This window comes from Penicillium brevicompactum (genome assembly GCF_028827555.1).
Source record: "Penicillium brevicompactum strain IBT 35665 chromosome Unknown utg000009l_segment0_segment0, whole genome shotgun sequence".
Lineage (NCBI taxonomy): Eukaryota > Fungi > Ascomycota > Eurotiomycetes > Eurotiales > Aspergillaceae > Penicillium > Penicillium brevicompactum.
In genome coordinates this window covers 1,962,242-1,983,657 of record NW_026623212.1, presented here as the reverse complement: position 1 = coordinate 1,983,657, position 21,416 = coordinate 1,962,242, and the positions used below count along the sequence as shown (strand labels likewise).

The 21,416-nt window shown below is 50.8% G+C and overlaps 6 protein-coding genes across 6 annotated transcripts; 4 read left to right on the top strand and 2 right to left on the bottom strand.

The window, feature by feature from the left end:
- Nucleotides 1-565: 565 nt before the first annotated feature.
- Nucleotides 566-2,789, top strand: N7506_012181 (putative general amino acid permease (Agp2); the record flags this gene model as incomplete). The annotated part of the gene is made up of 6 exons (XM_056961472.1): nucleotides 566-855; nucleotides 1,088-1,169; nucleotides 1,220-1,482; nucleotides 1,533-2,268; nucleotides 2,322-2,698; nucleotides 2,750-2,789. The coding sequence occupies 6 exons, from the start codon at nucleotides 566-568 to the stop codon at nucleotides 2,787-2,789; spliced, it is 1,788 nt and encodes a 595-aa protein (XP_056806006.1).
- A 287-nt stretch (nucleotides 2,790-3,076) lies between these two features.
- On the bottom strand, nucleotides 3,077-4,688 carry N7506_012180 (putative JmjC domain protein; the record flags this gene model as incomplete). Its single annotated transcript, XM_056961471.1, has 2 exons — nucleotides 3,077-3,550; nucleotides 3,858-4,688. The coding sequence occupies 2 exons, from the start codon at nucleotides 4,686-4,688 to the stop codon at nucleotides 3,077-3,079; spliced, it is 1,305 nt and encodes a 434-aa protein (XP_056806005.1).
- A 322-nt stretch (nucleotides 4,689-5,010) lies between these two features.
- Nucleotides 5,011-6,974, top strand: N7506_012179 (flavin-containing monooxygenase; the record flags this gene model as incomplete). The annotated part of the gene is made up of 3 exons (XM_056961470.1): nucleotides 5,011-5,228; nucleotides 5,278-6,675; nucleotides 6,725-6,974. The coding sequence occupies 3 exons, from the start codon at nucleotides 5,011-5,013 to the stop codon at nucleotides 6,972-6,974; spliced, it is 1,866 nt and encodes a 621-aa protein (XP_056806004.1).
- Nucleotides 6,975-7,357: 383 nt separating this feature from the next.
- On the top strand, nucleotides 7,358-9,914 carry N7506_012178 (transcription factor domain-containing protein; the record flags this gene model as incomplete). Its single annotated transcript, XM_056961469.1, has 6 exons — nucleotides 7,358-7,512; nucleotides 7,616-7,692; nucleotides 7,761-7,806; nucleotides 7,863-8,598; nucleotides 8,658-8,909; nucleotides 8,958-9,914. 6 exons carry the CDS (start codon nucleotides 7,358-7,360, stop codon nucleotides 9,912-9,914), a joined length of 2,223 nt encoding a protein of 740 aa, XP_056806003.1.
- A 636-nt stretch (nucleotides 9,915-10,550) lies between these two features.
- Nucleotides 10,551-11,621, top strand: N7506_012177 (casein kinase II subunit beta; the record flags this gene model as incomplete). Its single annotated transcript, XM_056961468.1, has 1 exon — nucleotides 10,551-11,621. The coding sequence occupies one exon, from the start codon at nucleotides 10,551-10,553 to the stop codon at nucleotides 11,619-11,621; it is 1,071 nt and encodes a 356-aa protein (XP_056806002.1).
- A 4,819-nt stretch (nucleotides 11,622-16,440) lies between these two features.
- Nucleotides 16,441-17,472, bottom strand: N7506_012176 (bZIP transcription factor; the record flags this gene model as incomplete). The annotated part of the gene is made up of 2 exons (XM_056961467.1): nucleotides 16,441-16,581; nucleotides 16,642-17,472. The coding sequence occupies 2 exons, from the start codon at nucleotides 17,470-17,472 to the stop codon at nucleotides 16,441-16,443; spliced, it is 972 nt and encodes a 323-aa protein (XP_056806001.1).
- Between the last annotated feature and the right edge of the window lie 3,944 nt (nucleotides 17,473-21,416).

The following is a 21,416-nucleotide window of genomic DNA, read 5'->3' as shown; positions in this document are numbered from 1 at the left end:
ATGCTATATGGTTGAGGATGAGTGCTACTAACACTCGTGGACATCGGTGGGCTCCATTCTCCGTGAACCTCGGCAATAACAAAGCTCCACAGTTAAACCGCCCTCTCGTCCTTGTCCTGACCATCTCGTCTCTATTGTGTGCCCAAATATCAAAAAAATCAAGATCTGTATGATCGCACGTTGAAAGTGTACATCCAAGCTTCGCCATGATTATGCCAACCTCCAAAGCCAATCCAATCAGCACTGAACGACAGGGATCGCAAAGCCAAAATTCCCCCCTCCTGGGGGATGTGGGGATTCACATTGGGGCGGCGCACTCTGATTTGCTCCTTGCGTCCTTGTCACTTCGGACTATGCCGCTCGAGGCCATAGATTTTTCAATTTTCAAGCTAAACAACCTTGGAAAATACTACCTAGCTGGGATAAAAAATTTCCCTTCTTACTCTTTGGGCACCTTCTCTATCTTTTCTTTCAAGACTCGTTCTCTATACACGCGCATCTAGTATTTAGTCCTTATTCATGGTTGCGCCTTCCCATGTCTTCCCCTCCAATCTCTCATACCTCAATGTCCGCCGCCATTCAGAGCGCGGAGCATAACCACACTGACCCGGAAAAGCCCACCAAGCACAAAATGCAAGTCTCTGAGAAAGACGAAGATGCCTCAAGTGCGAAGCGCGACTCGGTGGATAGCGGGTCCATGCAGTCCACCTACGACCACACCCATCGCAAGCTCAAACCCCGTCACGTTCAATTGATCGGCATCGGAGGTACCATCGGCACGGCCCTGTACGTCCAGATCGGTTCGGGTCTGCGCACCAGCGGGCCTGCCAGTTTGTTCATCGGTTTTAGTCTTTGGTGAGTGACTGCCCCCTGGAAATCCGCCTGGTTGACTCTCTTGGGTTCTGTCGGAAGAGTATATGCATCGCAGAGAAAAAGCTTCTTGTACGGAGCACAAGTATATGCAAAAAGAAGAACCAGCTCGTCCTATCTCTTATGTAGCGCTACTAGCTTCCAGACACCCATTGAGCTTACAGTGCCTTTTGTTTCTTTATTCGTGAAAGGCGGTCCTCTTATACTTTCTTTCTAGGAGTTGTGTGATTTTGATCATCACCGTCTGTACGATTCACCCTTCCCAGCCCTTTGCGTCCTCGAACTCCAATGCGCCAACAGTTCCTTGCCCTTGCGTCTTTTGCCCATTGCAATTCCCCGGATTGTGTAGATTGCCCCTGTCCCCAAAAAGGAAACTTACCATTCATTAGGTCTGGCCGAAATGGTAACCTATCTCCCCATCTCGTCGCCGTTTATTCGCTTCGCCGGCCGCTATGTCGATGAAGCCCTAGGTGTCGCCGCCGGATACAACTTCTTCATCTTCGAGGCAGCCTTGGTGCCCTTTGAAGTCGTCGCCGTCAGTCTGATCGTCAGATATTGGACGAACGTGATCCCCGTGGCTGCTATGAACGTGATTGTCCTGGTCCTCTATGGGTAAGTGTTTCTTCGCAATGATATTGTACTAGCACTAATTTCCACTCCAGAGCACTCAATTTATTTGCCGTCAAATGGTACGGCGAAGCAGAGTTCTGGCTTTCTCTAGGAAAAGTCTTGCTCAGTATTGGTTTGATCTTCTACACGTTCATCGTCATGCTCGGCGGAAACCCACTCGGAGACCGTTTCGGCTTCAGATACTGGAACGAGCCCGGTGCGTTCAACGAATACTACAAAACAGGAGATACAGGCCGCTGGCTCGGCGTTCTGGCCGCCGTCATCACGGCAAGTTTCACCATTGCCGGCCCAGACTATGTCTCCATGGCAGCCGGTGAAACCATCAACCCACGCAGGGTGCTTCCCAGGGCTTTCAACGGTGTTTTCTACCGTTTAACCGCCTTTTTCGTGCTGGGTGTGTTGTGCGTGGGTATTCTGGTCCCCTACAACGATCAGACTATGGCCGATGCTTTCGACAATGACAAGCCCGGTGCCGCGGCCTCGCCCTATGTCATCTCAATGGATCGCTTGAAGATCCCCATCCTACCAGATATCGTCAACGCAGTCGTCCTGACAGCTTCCTTCAGCGCGGGAAATAGTTACATGTACTGCGCCAGCCGCAGTCTCTATGGCCTCGCACTCGAAGGCAAAGCACCGAAGATCTTGACGAAATGTACCAGCCGCGGCGTCCCAATCTACTGTGTCTGCATCGTGCTCGTCATCGCCCTCCTCAGCTTCCTACAAGTCTCCAACAGCGCGGCAGTCGTGCTGAATTGGTTTGTCAACTTGGTACCGTTCCCCGAACCTCCAACATACAAACCCCGTCCATCTAATGAATCCAGGTCACCGCTTCTCAACTAATCAACTTCTCCGTCGTGACATTCACCTTCATCCGCTTCAAGAAAGCCCTCGATGCGCAAGGAATCCCCAGAGAATCCCTGCCGTATCGAAGCTGGTTCCAGCCGTATATCGCTTACGTCGCTTGCACTTGCACTACCATCATGGCGTTTGTCGGTGGCTACACCGTCTTTTTGCCGGGAAATTGGTCCATCCCGACATTCCTCTTCTCGTACACCATGATCGGCGTTTTCCCGATTTTGTATTTCGGTTGGAAATTCTTCCACAAGACGAAATTCCTCAAGCCTGAGGAGGTTGATCTTGTCTCTGGTGTTGTGGAGATCGAAGAGTACACGAGGGATTTCGTGACCCCGCCGCCCAAGTGAGTCTTCAGTTTGTTTTGAACTTGTGTGAGATGTGCTGACAGGAACAGGACCGTGTTGCATAAGTTTTTCAACATGATCTTCGAGTAACCTTGTGAGTGTTGGGGTTTCAACTCGACTCGATCGACATCACCACTCAATAAGTTCAACGATGTGTGGCGAATACCATGTCTATATATACTCTAAGCATCAATGATACCCATGATTCGATGGCTCTTGAACCCGTGGACAGCATTAGCAGAACCCAGTCCTCGCAACCCAAGTCCACATCCTCATTATATCCATTGTAACAATATCCCCCAAACGCTTATAATTACATCCAATGAACCTCTCCCAGGACCATTCTCGTATTCACAGTTCATGTTCCATATTCATATTCACTGCCCACTCTCCTTCGCCTTCAAAGCATCCAACCTCTTCTGATTCCTCTTCCCAATAATCCGCATCGTGCTCTCCTTCTCTGAATCCGTCATCTGCGCCCAATTGCCAATTTGCGACAATGTTCCATCCACATTCACAACCATCGGCCCCAAATGGTCGAGCTTGACTTCTGTGCTGCCGCCGCTCATGTCCAGCTTGATCCCGCCTGCGCCTTGCGCTTGGTGTGCTGCTGTGCCGTCGCTTTCGGGGAGAGCGAGGGGTTTGGTGTTGTCTGGGTGGTTGGAGGAGTCGCTCATTGTGCGGGTTTGGTCGAGTTTGATGCACTGGGGGAAGAGGAGGTTGTGGAGGCGTGGGTTGGCGGTTAGAGAGGTTGAGGCGCGGGTGAGAAATGGGTTGATGGTGAGGTTTAGGAGGGCTGCGCGGTAGATTGTGCGGGATACTTGCATCCTTTCTGCGGTGGGAGGTGGAAGCTGAGGAGGGAGAGGGGTGGGAAGTGGAAATGTGAGGCAAAATAAAGATTGCGGAGATGCCGCAGATCAGTTCAGATCCGCTTCGCCGCTGGACTTGGACTGTTGGGTCAACCCAGACCAACACTGCCTTTTGCCAGAGATCTTACAGTATCTGGTTCTCAATGGGTATCATTAGAAATTGGCGAGTACAAATACAGTCCCATATTCCCCGACATACACTACGACTTATCTAAACCACCAATTGACCTAGAAATCATCAGCACGCAACCCTCCAACTCACCCCCAAATGCAAAAGAAAACAACTCACCGATCCAGTCACTCCCTCTCCAACACCCTTAATACTATGCCACCACCCCTTAGGAATAAACAACCCATCACCAGCCCCAAGCCTAGCCTCAAACCCCCGATCATCATCCCCCCAAACCACCTCATCCAACAAAGCCCTCTCACCCCCTTGCATCATCTCCTCCCCCCTAAAAGCCGCCGCCGCCCGATCCCCACTCTTCCCCAGCCGCGCCCGAACAGCCGCAAAGACAGCCTGACCCTCATCCGGCGCCAGCAACCGCACAATCTTCTCCCCAGCAAGCTGCACAAACAAATTCGGATTCGGGTCTCGGTGAAGCGGTGTATACGTAGGCGGACATCCAATCCACACATTCGTATCATAGACGTCTCCTCGACCGGCCTGCGCGACGAGCGCAGGCGTGGGGAAGTCGGCGCGTAGAATCGGAGGGAGATCGAGGAGCTGGCATTGGGCTAGGTAGAGGGTTGAGGATGGGGTTGGTGAGTCGATCCAGTCGAGGAATAGAGATAGAGGCGCGTGAAAGGAGCGGAAGCTCGGTCCTGAGGGTGTTGATTGGGTTAGCTCGAGGGGGACGAAGGCGTCGCCTCCGTGGGAGCGTAGGTAGGTGGTATTAAGGGTTCTGGTGTTTGGTGGGAACCATTGCTGGATTGCGGGGAGGTCGGTGAATGCTGCGGGGAGGATCGCGGGTTGTTCGGGGTAGAAGCATTGTTGTTGAAAGGTTGTGAGGGTTGTGTCGAGGGCGCGTAGTGGTGTGTATTGGTTGCGTGGAGAGGTGGAGAATGCGCGAATGCGTACATCACGCAGTGGGCGGAGAGTTGACCATTGGAGCTTCATGTGGCTTTGACGGTGGCTTCGATGCGAGGCTGGCGTGTAAGACGTCAGGTGGTCGGAGTCGGAGAGAAGATATGGTTGATTATTGCCCGCTCCAATCACAACGTGGAACTGTCACTGCTTGGCATCGATGTTCACTAAGTCGGGGTCGCCGGGCGCTAATCACGCACACCCCTGCCGAGGTCCCTCTGGAGAAGTCTGACAAGATGGGGTATTTCAACCGATGCCGATGTTGCTTGATTGATGCCGTGCAACGTGCGCAGGTGAAACTTCCCCTCTCGTTCTCACTTGACTTTGTCTCACTGGGAAACTGAAAGTCCGAAACATGGCTTCTATTGCGAGAATCCATAAGCGTCATGCTTACAACCGAGAAGGCCACACCTATTACCCGGTGCTCATCGTCGGCGCCGGAGAGTCGGGAGTGGCCATGGGCTGCCGCCTGAAGGAAGTCCTAGGAAGTGACCAATTCCGCATCTTCGAACGCCAGTCTGGCATCGGGGGAACGTGGTGGATCAACCGCTATCCGGGAGCCGCCTGTGATATGTATGGGATTCACTGTTCACTGAACTGCCTCGCTACGATGCTGATCTAGTTCTAGACCGGCAACTTTGTACTCATTCTCCTTCTGCCAAAAGAAAGACTGGTCCACGCTCCATCCATCTGGCCCAGAGCTGGCACAGTACCTGGCCGATGTGTGTGCGAAGTATCAAATCGTGGACAAGATCCAGTTCAACACCGACGTCAAGGAACTACGATGGATCGAAGAGGACGAAGAGTGGGAGGTAACTCTCTCTCACCTCGTACCTGGGGCCGGGGATTTGGCACAAGCCGAGCGCGACCGGATTGCCAGCCAAGACGGCCACCACGCGGTCTACGTGGAGACGGAGATGGTTCGGGCAAAGGTCGTCGTCAGCGGTGTCGGCGGTCTGGTAGAACCGAAAACAAACCCGAAAGATATTCCCGGCTTTGACGATTTCCAAGGCGATATCATGCACACGGCTCGTTGGAACGACCAAATCGATCTCCGTGATAGAGATGTCATCATGTTGGGATCTGGGTGCAGTGCCGCACAGGTCCTCCCCGAAATCGCCAAACCGGAAGCCGGCGTTCGCTCAATTACCCAGCTCATGCGAACTCCGCCATGGGTTCAGCCCGATGTCATTCCCCCCAAGTACCTCCCGGCGTATGAGAAATGGTCTCCCATACTCATGACCCGTGTACCGGGTTTATCCAGCGTCATGCGCACGGGTCTTTTCTGGATGATGGAGAAGACATACTTCCAGTTATTCGCAGAGTCTGCGTGGAGCCGACGGGCGCGACCGAGAAGCGAAAAGGCGTTCCTTGACCATATGCGCGCACTCGCACCAAAGAAATATCACGAGATCCTGACACCCAACTACAGTCTCGGCTGCAAGAGACGTATCATTGACGGGACCTGGTATCGCGCTCTCAATGCCCCGAATGTGGAACTAACCACTCAACCTTTGACACGCGTCCACGCGAACAGCGTCACAATCGGACCGGGCAGTCACTATCCGCCCGGAAAAGACGAGGAGTCCGGAGCAAGAGATCTCCCTGCCGACGTGATCATCATGGCCAATGGATTCGAAACAAACCAGTGGCTACACCCTCTCAAGGTGATCGGCCGCGCAGGCAAAGATCTAGAGGAGATTTGGCGTGAGCGTGGAGGAGCACAGGCATACCAAGGGATCGCAATGGACTCATTCCCAAACTTCTTTATGATTTTCGGACCGAATACAGCGACTGGACACACGAGTGTGATCTTCGCAACGGAGAATGCAGTCAACTACTCGCTGAAGTTCATCGAGCCTATTCTCAGAGGCGAAGTCAGCTCTTATGAAGTCACGGAGAGCGCGGAACGCAAATGGACTACCCAGGTCCAAAATGATCTTCAGAAGACGGTGTTCCGTCGTGGTGTCTGCTCGAGTTGGTATGCTACTGATGATGGTTGGAATTCTTCGACGTACCCGTGAGTGCTATTTTGTCTGATGGTGTGGAGGCTGCTAACGAGTTCGTAGGTATACTCAAGTCCATTACTGGTACCGATGCTTGTTCCCATACTGGGGAGATTGGAGTGCGAAGCTTACTCGGAAGGGACGAGTTTTGCGGAGAGTCAGGAAGACACTTCGTGCTTCGGCGATTTTGATTCTTGCTGTGGGAGCTGGCTGGCTTTTTAAGTATCCCCAGCAGAAGGGACGGCTGGTACAGTCGTTGAGTGCTCTCAATGACTGGCTGTTCTCAACTGCGCTGCAACTACACTGGCCTTGAACAATATTTGGATATCTATCCATGGATGGTATGGATGTGTAATGAACAGCGATTGCTCTCACGGCGAATTATGGTCGCGGTTTTGATATGTACACTTCCAGCTAGCGCTTGACATCTCATACATAACTCGTAATATTTTCCTCATAATTCCAGAACATTCCAAATTTCTAAATAATTCATTCATCCATTTACTCAATAGTGCAATTCGTAAATGCCTTCAAGATCAACGAGGCCAGTCTTTATAGATCCCTCGGCCAATCACATCTGCGACAAATCGATGAGCTAAGCAATCCGGGGAAAAGACGGCAAGCCCCGCGAGAGAGGAATTTCTCCGCACTTCGTCGGTGTTTCTTCCCGGCTGCCCACCCCAGATCTATCTCGTGATGGCTTCAGAGTCTCCTCAAATGGACAGGTCGCCGCCCCAGGGAGACCTTCGTGATCAGTCCATTGGGGCGTCCGACTCCAACAAACGGAAAGCGGAACAAGGCAACGGAACGCAGACGCGCACAAAGCGGAATCGTTACATCTCCATTGCATGGTATGATATGGCCTGATTCGGCATTGTTCTTTCCGCACACCCGTTCCAAGCCGTGGCCGACGCGGCTGTCATACGATGTCGAGTTCGAGCTAACGGGTTTCAGTAATGAATGCAAACGTCGCAAGATTAAGTGTAATGGGCAGGTCCCTTGCCAACGCTGTGGCCATTTGAATTTGGAATGTATGTTGTTGATGAGATCGCCAAGGGGCCTTGTTGGGTTTGATGTGAGGTGTCTCTAACGCACGCAGGTCGCTATGCCCCCAATTGTTGCAATAATAATTTCAAGGACTCGGAGTAAGTTGCCGCGCCCGATGCGCAGTCTCAATGCTCAATACTGATACTCGAGCTAGTGAATTCCGGTCCATGACCGAGCAGATCACTGCTTTGCAAGATCAAGTGAATAACTTGTTCACCAATCTCAATGATCTTCGTACGCAGCGGCCCTCTTTTGAGTCGCCGCCATTCGACCCGCTGTCTCGTGATGGCTCCCAGACTTTCACACCCCTGCCCGGGGTAGGCAAGCCTCGAGCCCGCCATCCTCGCTTCCATGGGCCAACTAGCTCAGCTTTCAACTTTGATGTGGCCAAGTCTAGCCTGCAGAATATGGGCATTACACCTGCAGAGGATGGGATCCCTGATGACTTGACGACTGCGCATGTTACGCCAGCGACCTCACCACCCTCTCACTTCGGTCAGATTCTTACTACTGTACATCCGACGAAAGATCCTATATGGACTATTCGCCGCGAGGAGGCGTTGCGGCTATGCAAAGTGTACGAGGAGGAGATTGGGATCATGTACCCCGTGGTGGATATCACGAAGATCAGTCGCCAGGCCACCTTGCTCTACACGTTTATAGAAGCAGCTACTAGGACGGGGTTTGCGCAACGAGGGCTTCCGGGATCTGATGGCCTTCACGACGAAGCGTCAATCCTGTTGAAATTGATACTGGCCACCACGCTGGTCGTGGAGGGAGGAGGCCAAAGTGAGCTTGGGCAGAGGCTGTTCCTGAGTGTGAAACCTTTTGTTGAATCCAAGCTGTGGGAGCCTCATAGCATCAAGACCATTCAATTGTTTGCTATCGTGGTGAGTAGTACCTCGTTTTGCTTTTTGCGAACACCAGCAAATACTAACCCCACTGCCAGGCTACGTATCATTTCCATACTGATGATGATGCGATGGCTTATCGGGTCATTGGGCTGGCTGCTCGGATGTGTCTAGAGATGGGACTGCACCGCCGGGATGCGATGATCAAATCCTTCCCGAATGAAGAACATTGGGACGAGATCACACGTTTGTTCTGGTCTGTCTACAGTCTAGATAGACGATGGAGCTTGGGGACAGGGTTACCGTTTGTGATTCAAGACGAGGACATTGACCCCAATTTGCCAGAGCCTGTAAGTCTTCTTCGTCATATGATCACCACAATCGACTAATCTATGTAGGATGCCTCCCTGCCATACCTGCGTTGTATGATCCTATACAACCGAATCAGCTCTAAAATCTGGTACTCTGGCTTGGGTTCAGAAGGAACAACGGATATTCGCCGCGACGAGATCGGCTACCTCGATTACCAGATCCTACAGTGGTACAAGCAAGTTCCCGACGAACTGAAATTCTACCCGGTGGAATCACCCAAAAATGGAGACACCGCCAGCAGGGGTATGAGGAGACTTCGAGTGCTTCTTTACCTCCGAATGAACCAGCTGCGAATCCTCATCTACCGCCCGGTGCTCCATTCATCCTCCAGCATCGCCGAGGACCGCGGCCACGCGCAGACTGTGGTCGACATAGCCAAAGACACAGTCCGTGTTCTGACCCGTCTGAACCAAATGTCCGATATCTACCGCACCCAGCAAATCACCTTCAACTACTTCCTCGTGGCGGCGCTGGCGGTACTCTTCCTCGCGGTCTCGCATGCTCCCGCAGACTTCAACCGCCAAGTTCGCGACGAGTTCTACATGGCGCTCGACCTAATCAATGGGTTCAGCACAAAGTCATATGTCTCCAAGCGTTTGTGGAAGACTATCAAAGGTCTCCGAAAGATCGGAGAGAAGCTCGGCGTTCTGGCTCGTCCTTTTGGGTCGGATGCGGCGGATCCACATTCGAACGCAGCGGTCGCGATGGCTGGTTTGGCGGGCCATTCTATTGAAGATCTGTCCATGTATGGACCTGTCAATGGCCATGAACTTGGGAATAGTCCTTTGAATGGCTTGCAGATGAGCCATGAGCTGACTAACTTGTTCGAGGCCGTGGGCGCCTTTGGGAATTTTATGCCTGCTGCGGATGGGATTAGTGGGTTTGTGGGACCGGATGGAGAGATTCAGAATACTGGGGAGGGATTATCTGGTGTTTTAGGGGACGAGGGGGAGTTTGCTAGGGTGATCCGGGATTTGTTTTGAGATTGTCCTCATGATACCCATGGTTGTGGTTTTGTTGATCTTGTACATTCGCCAGGCTGTGATTTCAGCATAACCCACATCTCATATATACCATATAAATATCGTCACTTTCCAGGCCAGTCACCAAAGATGAAGCGTGAAGCTATAAGACTTCCGCATTGAGAGGCCGCACGTGATCCCCCGAAAGTGAAGTCGTCCGAAGGTGAAGCTGTTCTCCTCTACAGGCCCACCGCCTGACAGCGCTAACCCCGATTCGACCTCCACAACCCCCCTCGAATGGGCGCTCTCGAATTCCTCCCCTTCAGTACACCTGAGAAAATCACCAACTGATAAGATTCTGGTGGGGGATCACCGTTGAGCGCACATTCTTCGTTTCCGACTTCTTCCTGCCATTTGAACGGTCGTTTCTCAATCCTACGCCACACCCCCGCCCTCGTGAAAGAAAAAAAATATAACACAGCAACTCGGCATCTGTGACGAGATCGCTTCGTCCAAACCTCCTTGAACCCATTCACCCATCAGCTCGGCAACGTGTCGAGAGAGACAGGTTCGGCGTTGGCCGACGGCCTCGACAGGCTGGATTTAAGTCAACTGTCTGAATCAACCTTGTCGTCATCCGTGTCCGCTTCGTTCGACATGTCGTCTTCGGAAGGTGCACCGGAATCATGGATCTCCTCATTCTGCTCGTTGATGGGGCATGAGTTTTTCGCCGAGGTGTCGGAGGACTTTATCGAGGATGATTTCAACCTGACTGGCCTACAGTCGCAGGTTCCGATGTACAAGGAAGCACTGGAGATGATTCTCGACGTGGAGCCGGAGGATGACGAAGAGGAAGAGGAGGAAGAGGAGGAGGAAGATGAAGACGATGCGCTCGGCGACGGACCGGTATACCGAAGAGCGGGCGATCGGAGGCACGCTCGCGTGGCCAGCGATCTCAGCGTCATCGAGAGCTCCGCAGAGCTCTTATACGGCCTCATTCACCAGCGCTACATCACCTCCCGCCCGGGGATTCAGCAGATGCTCGAAAAGTATGACATGCAGCACTTCGGAACCTGTCCTCGAGTCAACTGCAATGGCTGCAAGGTTCTGCCCGTTGGGCGCTCCGATACCCCGGGCCAGGAAACTGTCAAGCTCTTCTGCCCCGGCTGTCAGGACATCTATACCCCTCCCAACAGCCGGTTCCACTCCGTCGACGGTGCCTTCTTCGGCACCACCTTTGGCTGCCTGTTCTTCATGACCTTCCCAGACCTTGACATTGGCACCCGTGACAATGCCCCCTCCATCCTGTCCCCCCACGCGCAATCTTCCCGCGCCGGCTCCCTCACCCGCAGCCCGGCCACCCGTCCCACCTCGCCTCCCCTCGAAAACCAACCGCTAGAGATCAACGGCGTCCGCACCCCCAACCTCTGCCCGGGGTTGGGCAAGGGCAAGATCTACGATCCCCGTATCTACGGATTCAAGGTCTCGGAGGTGTCACGGGTCGGCCCGCGCATGAAATGGCTCCGGTCGAAACCTAAGAACGTCATCGAGCTGGATGAGGCTTGGAACCATGAGCAGCAGCTTTCCCCACAGGATGACAAAGACGGAGACACAGAAATGAACCCGGAGCAAGTGCAAGATGCGGCTATTGCCAACCGTAAGAAAGCGCCCATGCGCCGGCGGAGGAATCTGCAGTCCGCCGACCCGATGGGGGTGCACGGGCGATGAGCCGGGGAGTTGATATCTAGTGGAACGGGTAGTTTGATGACGATGATGACAGATGTTATGCTTTGTTTTCCTTTTTCTCTTTTCTCTTTTCTTTTCTTTTCTCTTAAGTGCCTTGAATGAGATCATTTCCTAATCCAACAAATCCCAAGACCGGAAAAAGGTCCAAGTCGATACGCCGTTAGTCCGCAACTCCGGCCCCATCCAATCATCCAATCATCCAATCATCTCCCGGGCCTGGATACGCGAGCAACATTCGCAGCCTCATGGCCACGTATGATCTGCAAGAGCCTCCTAGCCTCGCAGCCTCGCGACCCTCGCAGCCTCGTATGTCGGGCTCCCCGAGGTCCGACCCCATCCCAGCCCTGTCCACAAAACACAAATCCAATAAACCCATTGGCTCCTAGAAAATCCCACTTCTCATAGCCTCCCTAATCTCCATTCGGCGTCCCCGGTTGCCAACAAGCACCTCGTATTGGGCCGTGCCTGCAGCATCCCTGAAACTCCCTCAAGACTCAAGCCTCAAGCCTCAAGCCTCAAGCCTCAACATTCCTCTCAAGGTTTTTCTTTGACGCCCTCTCGACATATCCGGACTCAAATTCCACCACGCCGGAATCCAATCATCGTCCGGCGGAATGGCGGATCGGCGGATGTGCGGTCCACCGTCTCTCTCTCTTTCCCAGCATATGTACGTGCGTAATGTACATGCATCGCTCATCCCCAGTTACCCCCAGTGCCCGCCCCCCCCATATCCCGGGCGCGTATTTTCCCACACGTTGCTCCACATACTTACGTCTTCATGTCACATGTTTCTTTGTTTGATTGAATTTCTATGAGTTGTTCAAAGTTATATTGCCACGAACCCTGGACGAGCTTGCGTGGATTTTCTGATTTCGGTGATTCGGCCCCCGCGCGCGCCCCCGGCCCCCGAGAGGGGGGTTTGTTTCTGTTGGGGTGGTTTCTTTTTCTTTTCTTTTTTTCTCGGTTAAAAGACGGTGTATGCTGCGGTGTAGGTGGATGGAAATACGGAGTATGGAGTGCGAAGTAGAGAAATATAGATCTTCTGAAAACTGTCAGATCTTAAAACCCTATTGTCCCTGCATGATCTTACGTCTTGGCAATGAGGGCTCTATGTCTAATTCTGGGCTTGGGGTGGACTAGGTCAGTGTGTATAGCTTGATTTATAGTGGTGATTGTGTTTGTTTGGGCTTTTGGGGCTACTGTTTGATGTCTGGTCGTTGTGGTCCGGTGTATACTTCGCAGAGGTGGGGACTTCGGTAGTGACATTGCAAATCTCCACATGCCCATGTACACTGCAAGTACAGTATCCATATGTAGTAGATTTTCCTTTGGTTGGTAAAAAAAGGTGCGTTGCCGCGAATGCATTTGATGTAGAGCCCACAACTCTCAAGGATGGTGACCAGAGCAAGTCGCTTATGCACCTGCGCAATTAGAAGGTTTGATCTACAGATGACTACTCCGTACAAGGCAGCGCGATGTTTATTATAGACTAATGCCGCTCGGGACAGATCAAACCTTGAAAGGGCACGGCTTTAGGTGATTCGAACTTGGTAGATATTCCAACCTTGAAACAAGCCCGCGTCTCGCCTTCCAACACTCGAACCTTGATTGTTTATATCCAATGTCCTTGGAACGGTTAGCTTGCGACCCATGTAATCATTGGGCTTTGACAGAAAGCCAAGTCAGGTAGCCACAGGGAAGGTGTTGGGATAGATGTACTAGTATATGGTCGAAGCAACCTTGGAAACAATTGCCAAGATGTTGAGATGCGCCGGAAGGGCGGTTACAACAGCAAAAACAGTTGAAGTTGCAGTGTTTGGATTGTTACATCCTTTTATTCCAAGGTTGCTACTACGTATACTATATGCTCCATACACAGGCATCTACTTTCAACTATACAAAAGTAGCCTACAATACGTCCCGGATCTGATCTGAATCTGTTACTCCGGAGCACAGCGCACAGAGCACGGGGACCCTGTTGTATAAAGGTGCAAGCATACAGAAACTCCATACTCCGTCGCCACGACAGCAGTCCGCAAGAAATAGGGGGAGAACCTCCCCCTGATCCAAATAATCCAAATCCAACAAAGACCCAATCAAACCTTGTCGGGGAGAGCAGATAAAGCGTCAAGCCCAAAGTGAAGCACGTTCACCTTTCGGTAAAATGCCGAGAGCCCCCCTCAATGGTCAACACTCGACTCCATGATCCCAATGGCCAAGTCAATCATTACCCCATTGTTTCAGAAAAGCTCAAGAGAAAAAAATAAAAATAAAAATAAAAATAAAAAAGATGGGCCCATCTGGCACATGGGAAAAAACAGGGAGAATAAGGACAGAAAATATGATGCACCAACTTGACTAGTTTCCACGCACTCCCAACGCTAACCCTAACGACAGAGACTAACAGACTAAAGAACACTTTAACTCCGTATCGCCAACCACAATTGCCCCCCAAAAATAGCCCCGCGACCTCTTTACCTGGGTAACGCGTATCAACGTCTAAATCCCACCGTGCTGGTCTCCCGTGCTGACTGCGGACAGCCCCGCTGCAGAATGTGGAGTTTGATGCGAAGGGTCTGATGATAGGCGGTTATCGTCCTTTTTCCCACCGGGTTTTGTCCGGCTTTTGGGGATTTTGCTGGGTTTTGGTTTTTATTTTTTAGTACTTTCAGTATTTGTTGGGTTAATCATTTAAATATTATTATTTGCATCTGGGAACTTTGTTCTCGATATTGACATCTAGTTACGCGTATGCCTTTTATTTGTCACGGTGGTCAGGCAGTACTTTCGCTGGACTTGGACTGGGACTTGGTATACAGAGTATGAAGTACACGATACTTATGTACTTGTCTACTTGTCTACTTGTACTGAAATACCCTCCGGTCCTAGCCACGCCCCGTGAGTTGGCACTGGCACGGCCAAGACTAAGGCTGAGACCCTGTTTTTAATTTGCTCATGCATTACCTGCGCTTGCACGTCTCGGCCACAGTGTCCGGATTCTCCTGACTTTCGGCATACGGAGTCGATAAGGTTAGAATGCGGGTGAATTGCACGGGAGATGAGTCAATAAGTCAGTAAATCAGTACATCAGTACTTTCAAAGCTGTAGAGTACAATGTACAATGTAGAGTAATGCAATATAGGAGATGATTGACCTTCCGCATTAGCCAAAGGCTGCAAGAGCCGCCAACGATAAGGAGGAACTAAACCCGTTCAGGGAAATGAAGAAATCCCGGCGCACATACTGCCCTTTAGCCCTTTACCATGAGAACTGTGGGTTCAACGGGGGAACTAAGGTTGTGCTAAATAGCCTCTTGGATTTTCTCAGCCCCAAGTCTCCTCTGCTCTCCTCTGCGCTGCTACAGGCGGGATATCTTGGCCAAGGACCGTGCCTTTTTGGTTACTTTTTTTTCGGTCTTTGCATATCCCATATCCTCTTTATTGCATATCGCATGTCTTGCCTTCTATTGGCGCGTTTCTGTTCAGAGGCCAAACACCGAATTAAAACCGAATTATATGTAAATAAAGTATAGATCGAGAAATCGAGAAATCAACGGAGATAAGTGGTGAATCTCCATAGACCGGTCATAATGAGTCATGTACCTGTACTCCGTAGGCCAGTGTACTGGGTAGTGACTTCGTGCCGAGTACACTTGATAGTTGATAGTTAATAGTTAAGTTATGGAGTGATGTGCCAAGGAAAGTCCAATAAAATGCCTTCGGAGCACCTCCGCGGCCCGGTAGAGTGGGTTGATGGGGCGAGAAGTGCAGATTACTCGATTGCATCATTCGGCGAATTGAGCCCGGCGTTCACTGAATTTCCGGCATATTAGCCTTGCTTAACAATAACAATACTATAGAACAGATAATACTTGTATACTCTTAACTCCGTCCTCCGTACTCCGTACCAATGACTAGTTACGGACTATGGAGTATGGACTACGGACTACGGACCACGGACTAACGGCCTAAAAACCACCGGGCGGATAAAGGCCGAGTGTCCTGCGGGGTGGACTCGTTTTCCATTCTGCAGGGATCGAGGCTCGACTAGTGGACAGAACCGACAGAAAACACGAGTCATGTGTGAACTTATCCACATCCAGGAATTGGTCTGTGTTGTCTGCTCTGTCGGGTCTCTGCCCAGATGGTCTGTCTCTCTGGTCTGTGTTGGCCCAGCTGCGCCTCCTTGGAAACCCTTTAGGGTTATCCTGCACACCTTGGCCAACGCTCGCGCTCGGGATAAACCTGGTTTCATTCCTCCGTACTCCGTACTCCGTGCTCCCGTGCTCCGTACGAAGTATGGGGGCTAAACGAAATTCTCGCACGGGTGTTTTGGGGGCCAACTTTCAAGGTTGGGATTGAATTCCCGTTAGCTGTGGGCTGTGGGCTCTGGGCTATTCGTAAATTTGCCTGTAGATCTGAATTTAATTGACAGAGTTGAGAAAATGATAATCATGAAAACATGATCAAACATGATAATAATAATCATAAGTTAGATAATAATAAAAAAAGACATACACTCATAGGTTGGGGAGATCATCCCTGTTCCTTCAAAACACCACGCTACCAAAAAGAAAATAACAAAAACAAATAGAGAACTCCAATCATGCACTCTCTTTCTTCCTCTCACCATTTCTTCCCTTCTCACACACATCCATATATAGCCAGAGTGGAGAATGGAATTTCAGAAAAAAAAGAGAAAAAAAACCCAAAGTAAATCGGGAAATCCGATCGACGGTTGAATTGGGGGGTCCGCACAGAAGCGGAAATACCCGCACGCACTTTTATTGCCTGATCCCGCCTCAGCGTAGATCGTAGTCATAGGCCAGCGTATGAGGCGAACAGGGGACTGATTCCGGGGTCAGCGGAAAAGTAAAGATCGAAGCCTCCGGGGATGTCGAAGGCGCTCGCTGGTCCGCGTAACTGTATCCAAGCGACGGCACCTGCAGGACATTAGCTGCGAGTCGGAGAATTTTTCTTTCATATCAGCGAGGAATATGTACCGGAAGACCCTCTGGATGAGGCTGTGAATGGGCTTGTGACTGGGCGTGTGCGTGTGCCTGCGCTTGAGCCTGTGCTTGCGCCTGCGCCTGCTGCTGGCACAGATCGATGCCGGCCATTGTTGCGTAGCTCATGCTGAATGGGCTGATGAGGTCTTCGTCGTAGGCGAGTTTGCGCTGCATTGAGGGCAGTGGGACTAGTGAGGGGACGGGCTCGCTGTATTCTGTTTGGTAGTTGATGTCGCTGTAGGTGTTGGGGGTGTTGTGGTAGATGGGGGATTGGTAGGTTGGTCGGTAGGTGTCGTAGGGCGACATGGATGGGTAGGAGAAGACTGGTGGTGGGGAAGCGGAGAGCTGGCGAGTACATTGCTGAGCAAACATGGTAGAACGATCCTCTGGGGTGTAGTAGTCGTAGGCTGGACGATCTTGCATGTGAGGCTTCACTTCTGGCTTTGGTGCTCGCTGCTTTGATCGAGTCTTGCTGGGAGAGGCCTTGGGCGAGACTGGCTCTTCATGGGATTGTTCTGGGGAAGCGGATGTGCCAGCTCGTCTTTCCAGATCTTCCAGGCGACGCTTTAGTTTCTTGCCTGTTGGGTTGTCTTGGTTAGACTCTCTATTTTGTAGTTTTGTGTGTGTTTTTGTTTCCATAGATCGTGGAGGGGTAGGATCTATCTTACGGTAGTTGCGTTGAGCGATGCGATTTTGAATGCGCCTCCGCTCTGCCAGGTCGGAGATCTTGGTCCAGTCTTCATTTGCGTTGGCGTTGGGACTAAAGGCGCTGCTGTTGCTGTGACTGCCTCGAGAGCCGGAGCGGCCATCGTATGCGCGATGCATGGTGAAAATGGTCAAAAGCTAATAGCAAGAGAAGATAGAGTACAGTGAGGGGAAAGAGAGACAACAATAAAGATAGGCCAAGACACGCCAGTGGAGAGAGGTCGTTATATACTAATTGATCAGCTGTGGTTTCGGGCCTTGCAGATTGCTAAGCCCCGTCGCGATAACCCGAATCCGTGGCATTTTCCTTTTTTTAATTAATTTGAGGATATTCCTATTCCAATTACTTTTTAATACTTGATTCTTTTATTCTTTCCTTTTCAGCCTCCAGCTGGACTCGGGTACAGAGGAGTACTCGACTACTCTATTTCCCCTCGGTGGACTACGGACGATTCCAAGGTGGCTACTGATCTATATCCTTTTCTCTACTCTCCTTTACCCCCTCCCCTCCTCTCTCTCTCTCTCTCTCTCTCTCTCTCTCTCTCTCTCTCTCTCTTTCTATAACATAAACTATTCAGTTCAGACCGAAGAAATCTCAGATCTACCAGGTAGTACCAGCGTGGTACGGCGTATGATCGCATTCCAGACGGTAGGATGGGTTATTGAAGTTGGGCCGGAGACGCTAACCAGACGTTCGCTTGGAGGCGATCCTCATTCGACCTGACTGGCCCGAGACACGATATGTCCAGGGATGAAACGGGATAGGATTTATGAGGGTTACACCTCTTTTCTGTTTCTTTTTTCTCACGTGGGAATTCTGTTTTCCCCAAAAAAGATTAATAAAATAAAAAGGATGCATGAGCCCACGTTTTATTGAGAATTATTCTGGACCTTGGCAACGGACTAAGGGGATAAAGATCTGACCGGATCCGTTAGGGTAATATTGCAAGGTAAATTACGGAGAGAAACTAAAAAAGTAGGAAAAGGCGGGATTCGAAAAGAGAATAATTAAAATAAAAGAGAGAGAAAGAGAAATGGAGAGAGTCTAGGCGCCCTGGAATGTCGGGCCTGTATCGCCTACAATTTCCTGTGGCCGTTCATTGGATGGGTCGTATACTGATCTAACCCTAGGCCTGTCATGGAATAGAGTCCCATTGCCGTCAATGTCCTCTCTGGTTTCTTAGTTCTCTGTTCTATAATTATTTGCTTTTTGGGGGCCTTTTTTGGGGGCCCTTTTTGCTATTTTGTTTTATTTGACTTTTCATTTTCTCCTTTTTATTTCTTCCCACTTTGGAGGGATTTTCGGACGCGCTTCTCTTGCAGGTCTGATTGGCGCTGCATCTAGCATACCAAAGGAGGCATATAGCGCGCTGTCTCCACATGTCTCGACTGCCTAGTCCCGGAGATACGCTCAGGCACTTGGACTTGGCCACGGAGTATACTTGGATACTTGGATACTTGGACCTTTGAACGTGATTTGTGTACTCCGTACTCCGTATTGGCAAGTGAGTCGGGTCCGAGAGGCTAGAACCACACGGGAAGTTTAAATAGATCCAATCAACTCCAGATCAGCGACGCCAAAGAGGCTCTGTCGCAAGTCAGACAGCGCGGGCTATGAATAGGTGGCCTTGCAGGGGGTTGATTCAACCAATCCCCGTCGGAGTGAGGGACATGACGCGCCGCACGCATTAACACCTATTTCCGTCAGTGCGGGAAATGGCCATTGTTCGCTCGTGTAGGGCTGAGCTTGACCAGGCTGCCTTTTGGTTTCCGTAACAGAGACCCATCGCATGATACCCATCCATCCAGGGCCGATATAGTTGAACACAACAGCTCAGGTACCCGGTACATTGAATCTCGCTTCACCGCTCATGCTGTTCAAGCCTCCAGCTGGAATGACAACACTTGCACAGCCTGTGTCGTGTAAAGTCGGTCTCCTGCAGGGATGATGACCACTCACCGTCCACGCCTGTCCCCGGATGCTTGGATCGGTTGCATTTCCAGCCTTCTAGTAACCATCTAGAAGAATGTTCCTGGCGGTGGACTTCTCCTGCAGCCCCGACCTTGTTTCTCGGAGACCGCAGATGCAGTCTTGCGTATCGCGTGTATGCAGAACTGGTCTGTCCGGTGTCACGTCCCAGTCGATGACGGCAATCTCCGAGCCTCTTTGCTGGCACGTTTCGTTCTCGCGGAGTCGCCTTGCCCCCGTTACACTAAACGTGAAATGGACCGAGTGCGGCATCCACGTACACCTACTGGGCCCAACTGCGTCATAAATAGATTGGTTCAGATGTCGGACAAGGCGCCCAGCGCTGCAATCAATCATAATCTCCGACTTTGCGCTGCAAACCGAACATGGGATGTACTTCGTAAGTATGGTTTTTGGTTTTTGGTTTTGGTTTTGTTATTGTTTTTTGGGTGCAACGTCGGCGCTTCGGCAACCTTAGGACTAGATGCCCTGGAAGCGTTGAATAATCAAATAGTCCGGTATGTACGGAGTAGACGGATGTCGGTGTTATTCCCAAGATAAGAGAATCCGGCTGCCCGAAGCCACATTCCCAACACGGTTATTCCCCGTTCACTCAAGGTGCTCCTTCAATATGCAGCCGATGGGGGTGTACAGACCCAGCCTGAAACGAAGCATAGAAAAGACAAAAGCACCAGAACTACACAACCACACCAGAACCAGAAAATGCCGTGTACACAGTCGCTTTGGTCAAGTCCGAGTTTAGCCTCATTCCACGTGGTCCACGTGCAGCGCATCGCGTATCTTACCTTATTTCGCTTTAGTTGCAGCTCCCCCCGGAGAGAATCGTCCTCTACACCCGCTGGTTCTGTTCTGTTATTCGCCGTCCGGGTGATGCAGATGGTCTTGGGTCACTTGGAGCTACCATGGCTTGCTGCTATTTCTGGCGCAATTTCCTATTCGGATTCCGTTGTACTCGACCTGGTGCCATCTGGCTCCGGGTGGCTGAGAGTTGTCAGCACTGTGTTTGTGCAAGGTCGTCGTGTTAGATTTTTGACCCAGAAGAGGTAATCCGCGTACTTCTGTGCTATCGCTTGTTTCAGGTTTCAGCATCGGGCGATCTTGTTAAACAGTCGGGATAATAACAAGGGATTCGTGTTCTGTGTACGAAGTATAGGTTTCTATATGAACTCGGGCTTTGATTGGAGACTCGGTCTGCGCCTCACCCAATGAAAGTTGCTGTTTTATCTCCATTTGAAGCTTGCAAGGGTCTATTGAAGACATAGCGTCTGATCTACAAGTTTCAGTCGTCTTTTTCGATCGGTCTAATTCCGATGCTATCGATCGATCAGAATGCTCAAAAAGAAGCCGACATGCGAGTTCCGTAGAATTGCCTATTGTGGTGCAAGTAGACTCTCTCCCTCTGTCCACAATACGGCAGAAGCACCTATCAGATTGAAGATAGCGTCAAACTAAACTGATGGATCCGTCGATCTATGAACTTTGAATAAATTAAAAAAAAGTGGAATCAGGGGATGAGGTGGGTCGTATGGGTCTCTGCATCCATGGATGACAAGGAACCGGACTGGCACCTTTCGTTCGATGCGATCCATTTTTAGATTCGAAGTAGGAAAGGTGAGAACTTTCAGAAATCGATCGACATAGTTCAGTTGGCTGTTAGCAAAACACCGTCTGCCAGGTGGGAGTGCTTGTCTATCATGTTTGTTTCATGGCTCCACGGTTCATTTTAAATATTCGTTTCATTCTATACTCGGCCTTCCTGCCTATATCTTCAATTACTTTCATGGTTTAAAAGTAGCCCGGGGAACTTTGTTATGAGTTGTCTAGAACCTTGGAAGGAATGGAAAGGGGAGTATTGAAAGGTGTGTGCAATTGCTAGCCCAAAGACCCGTAGATGTTAGGTCCCTGAGAGCAGACAGGCAGCTTCCGAGAACACTGAATTAAATGCATGGATGGGGAAAGGAACACGTCGCTTGACTCTTCCGTCTTCCGGTCAAAGTTTGGATCCACACACTGTTGGCTGTGATAACCCTTGCTGAAGAGTGAAAGGTGTGTAAGTCGGAAAACCTCTTCTCCC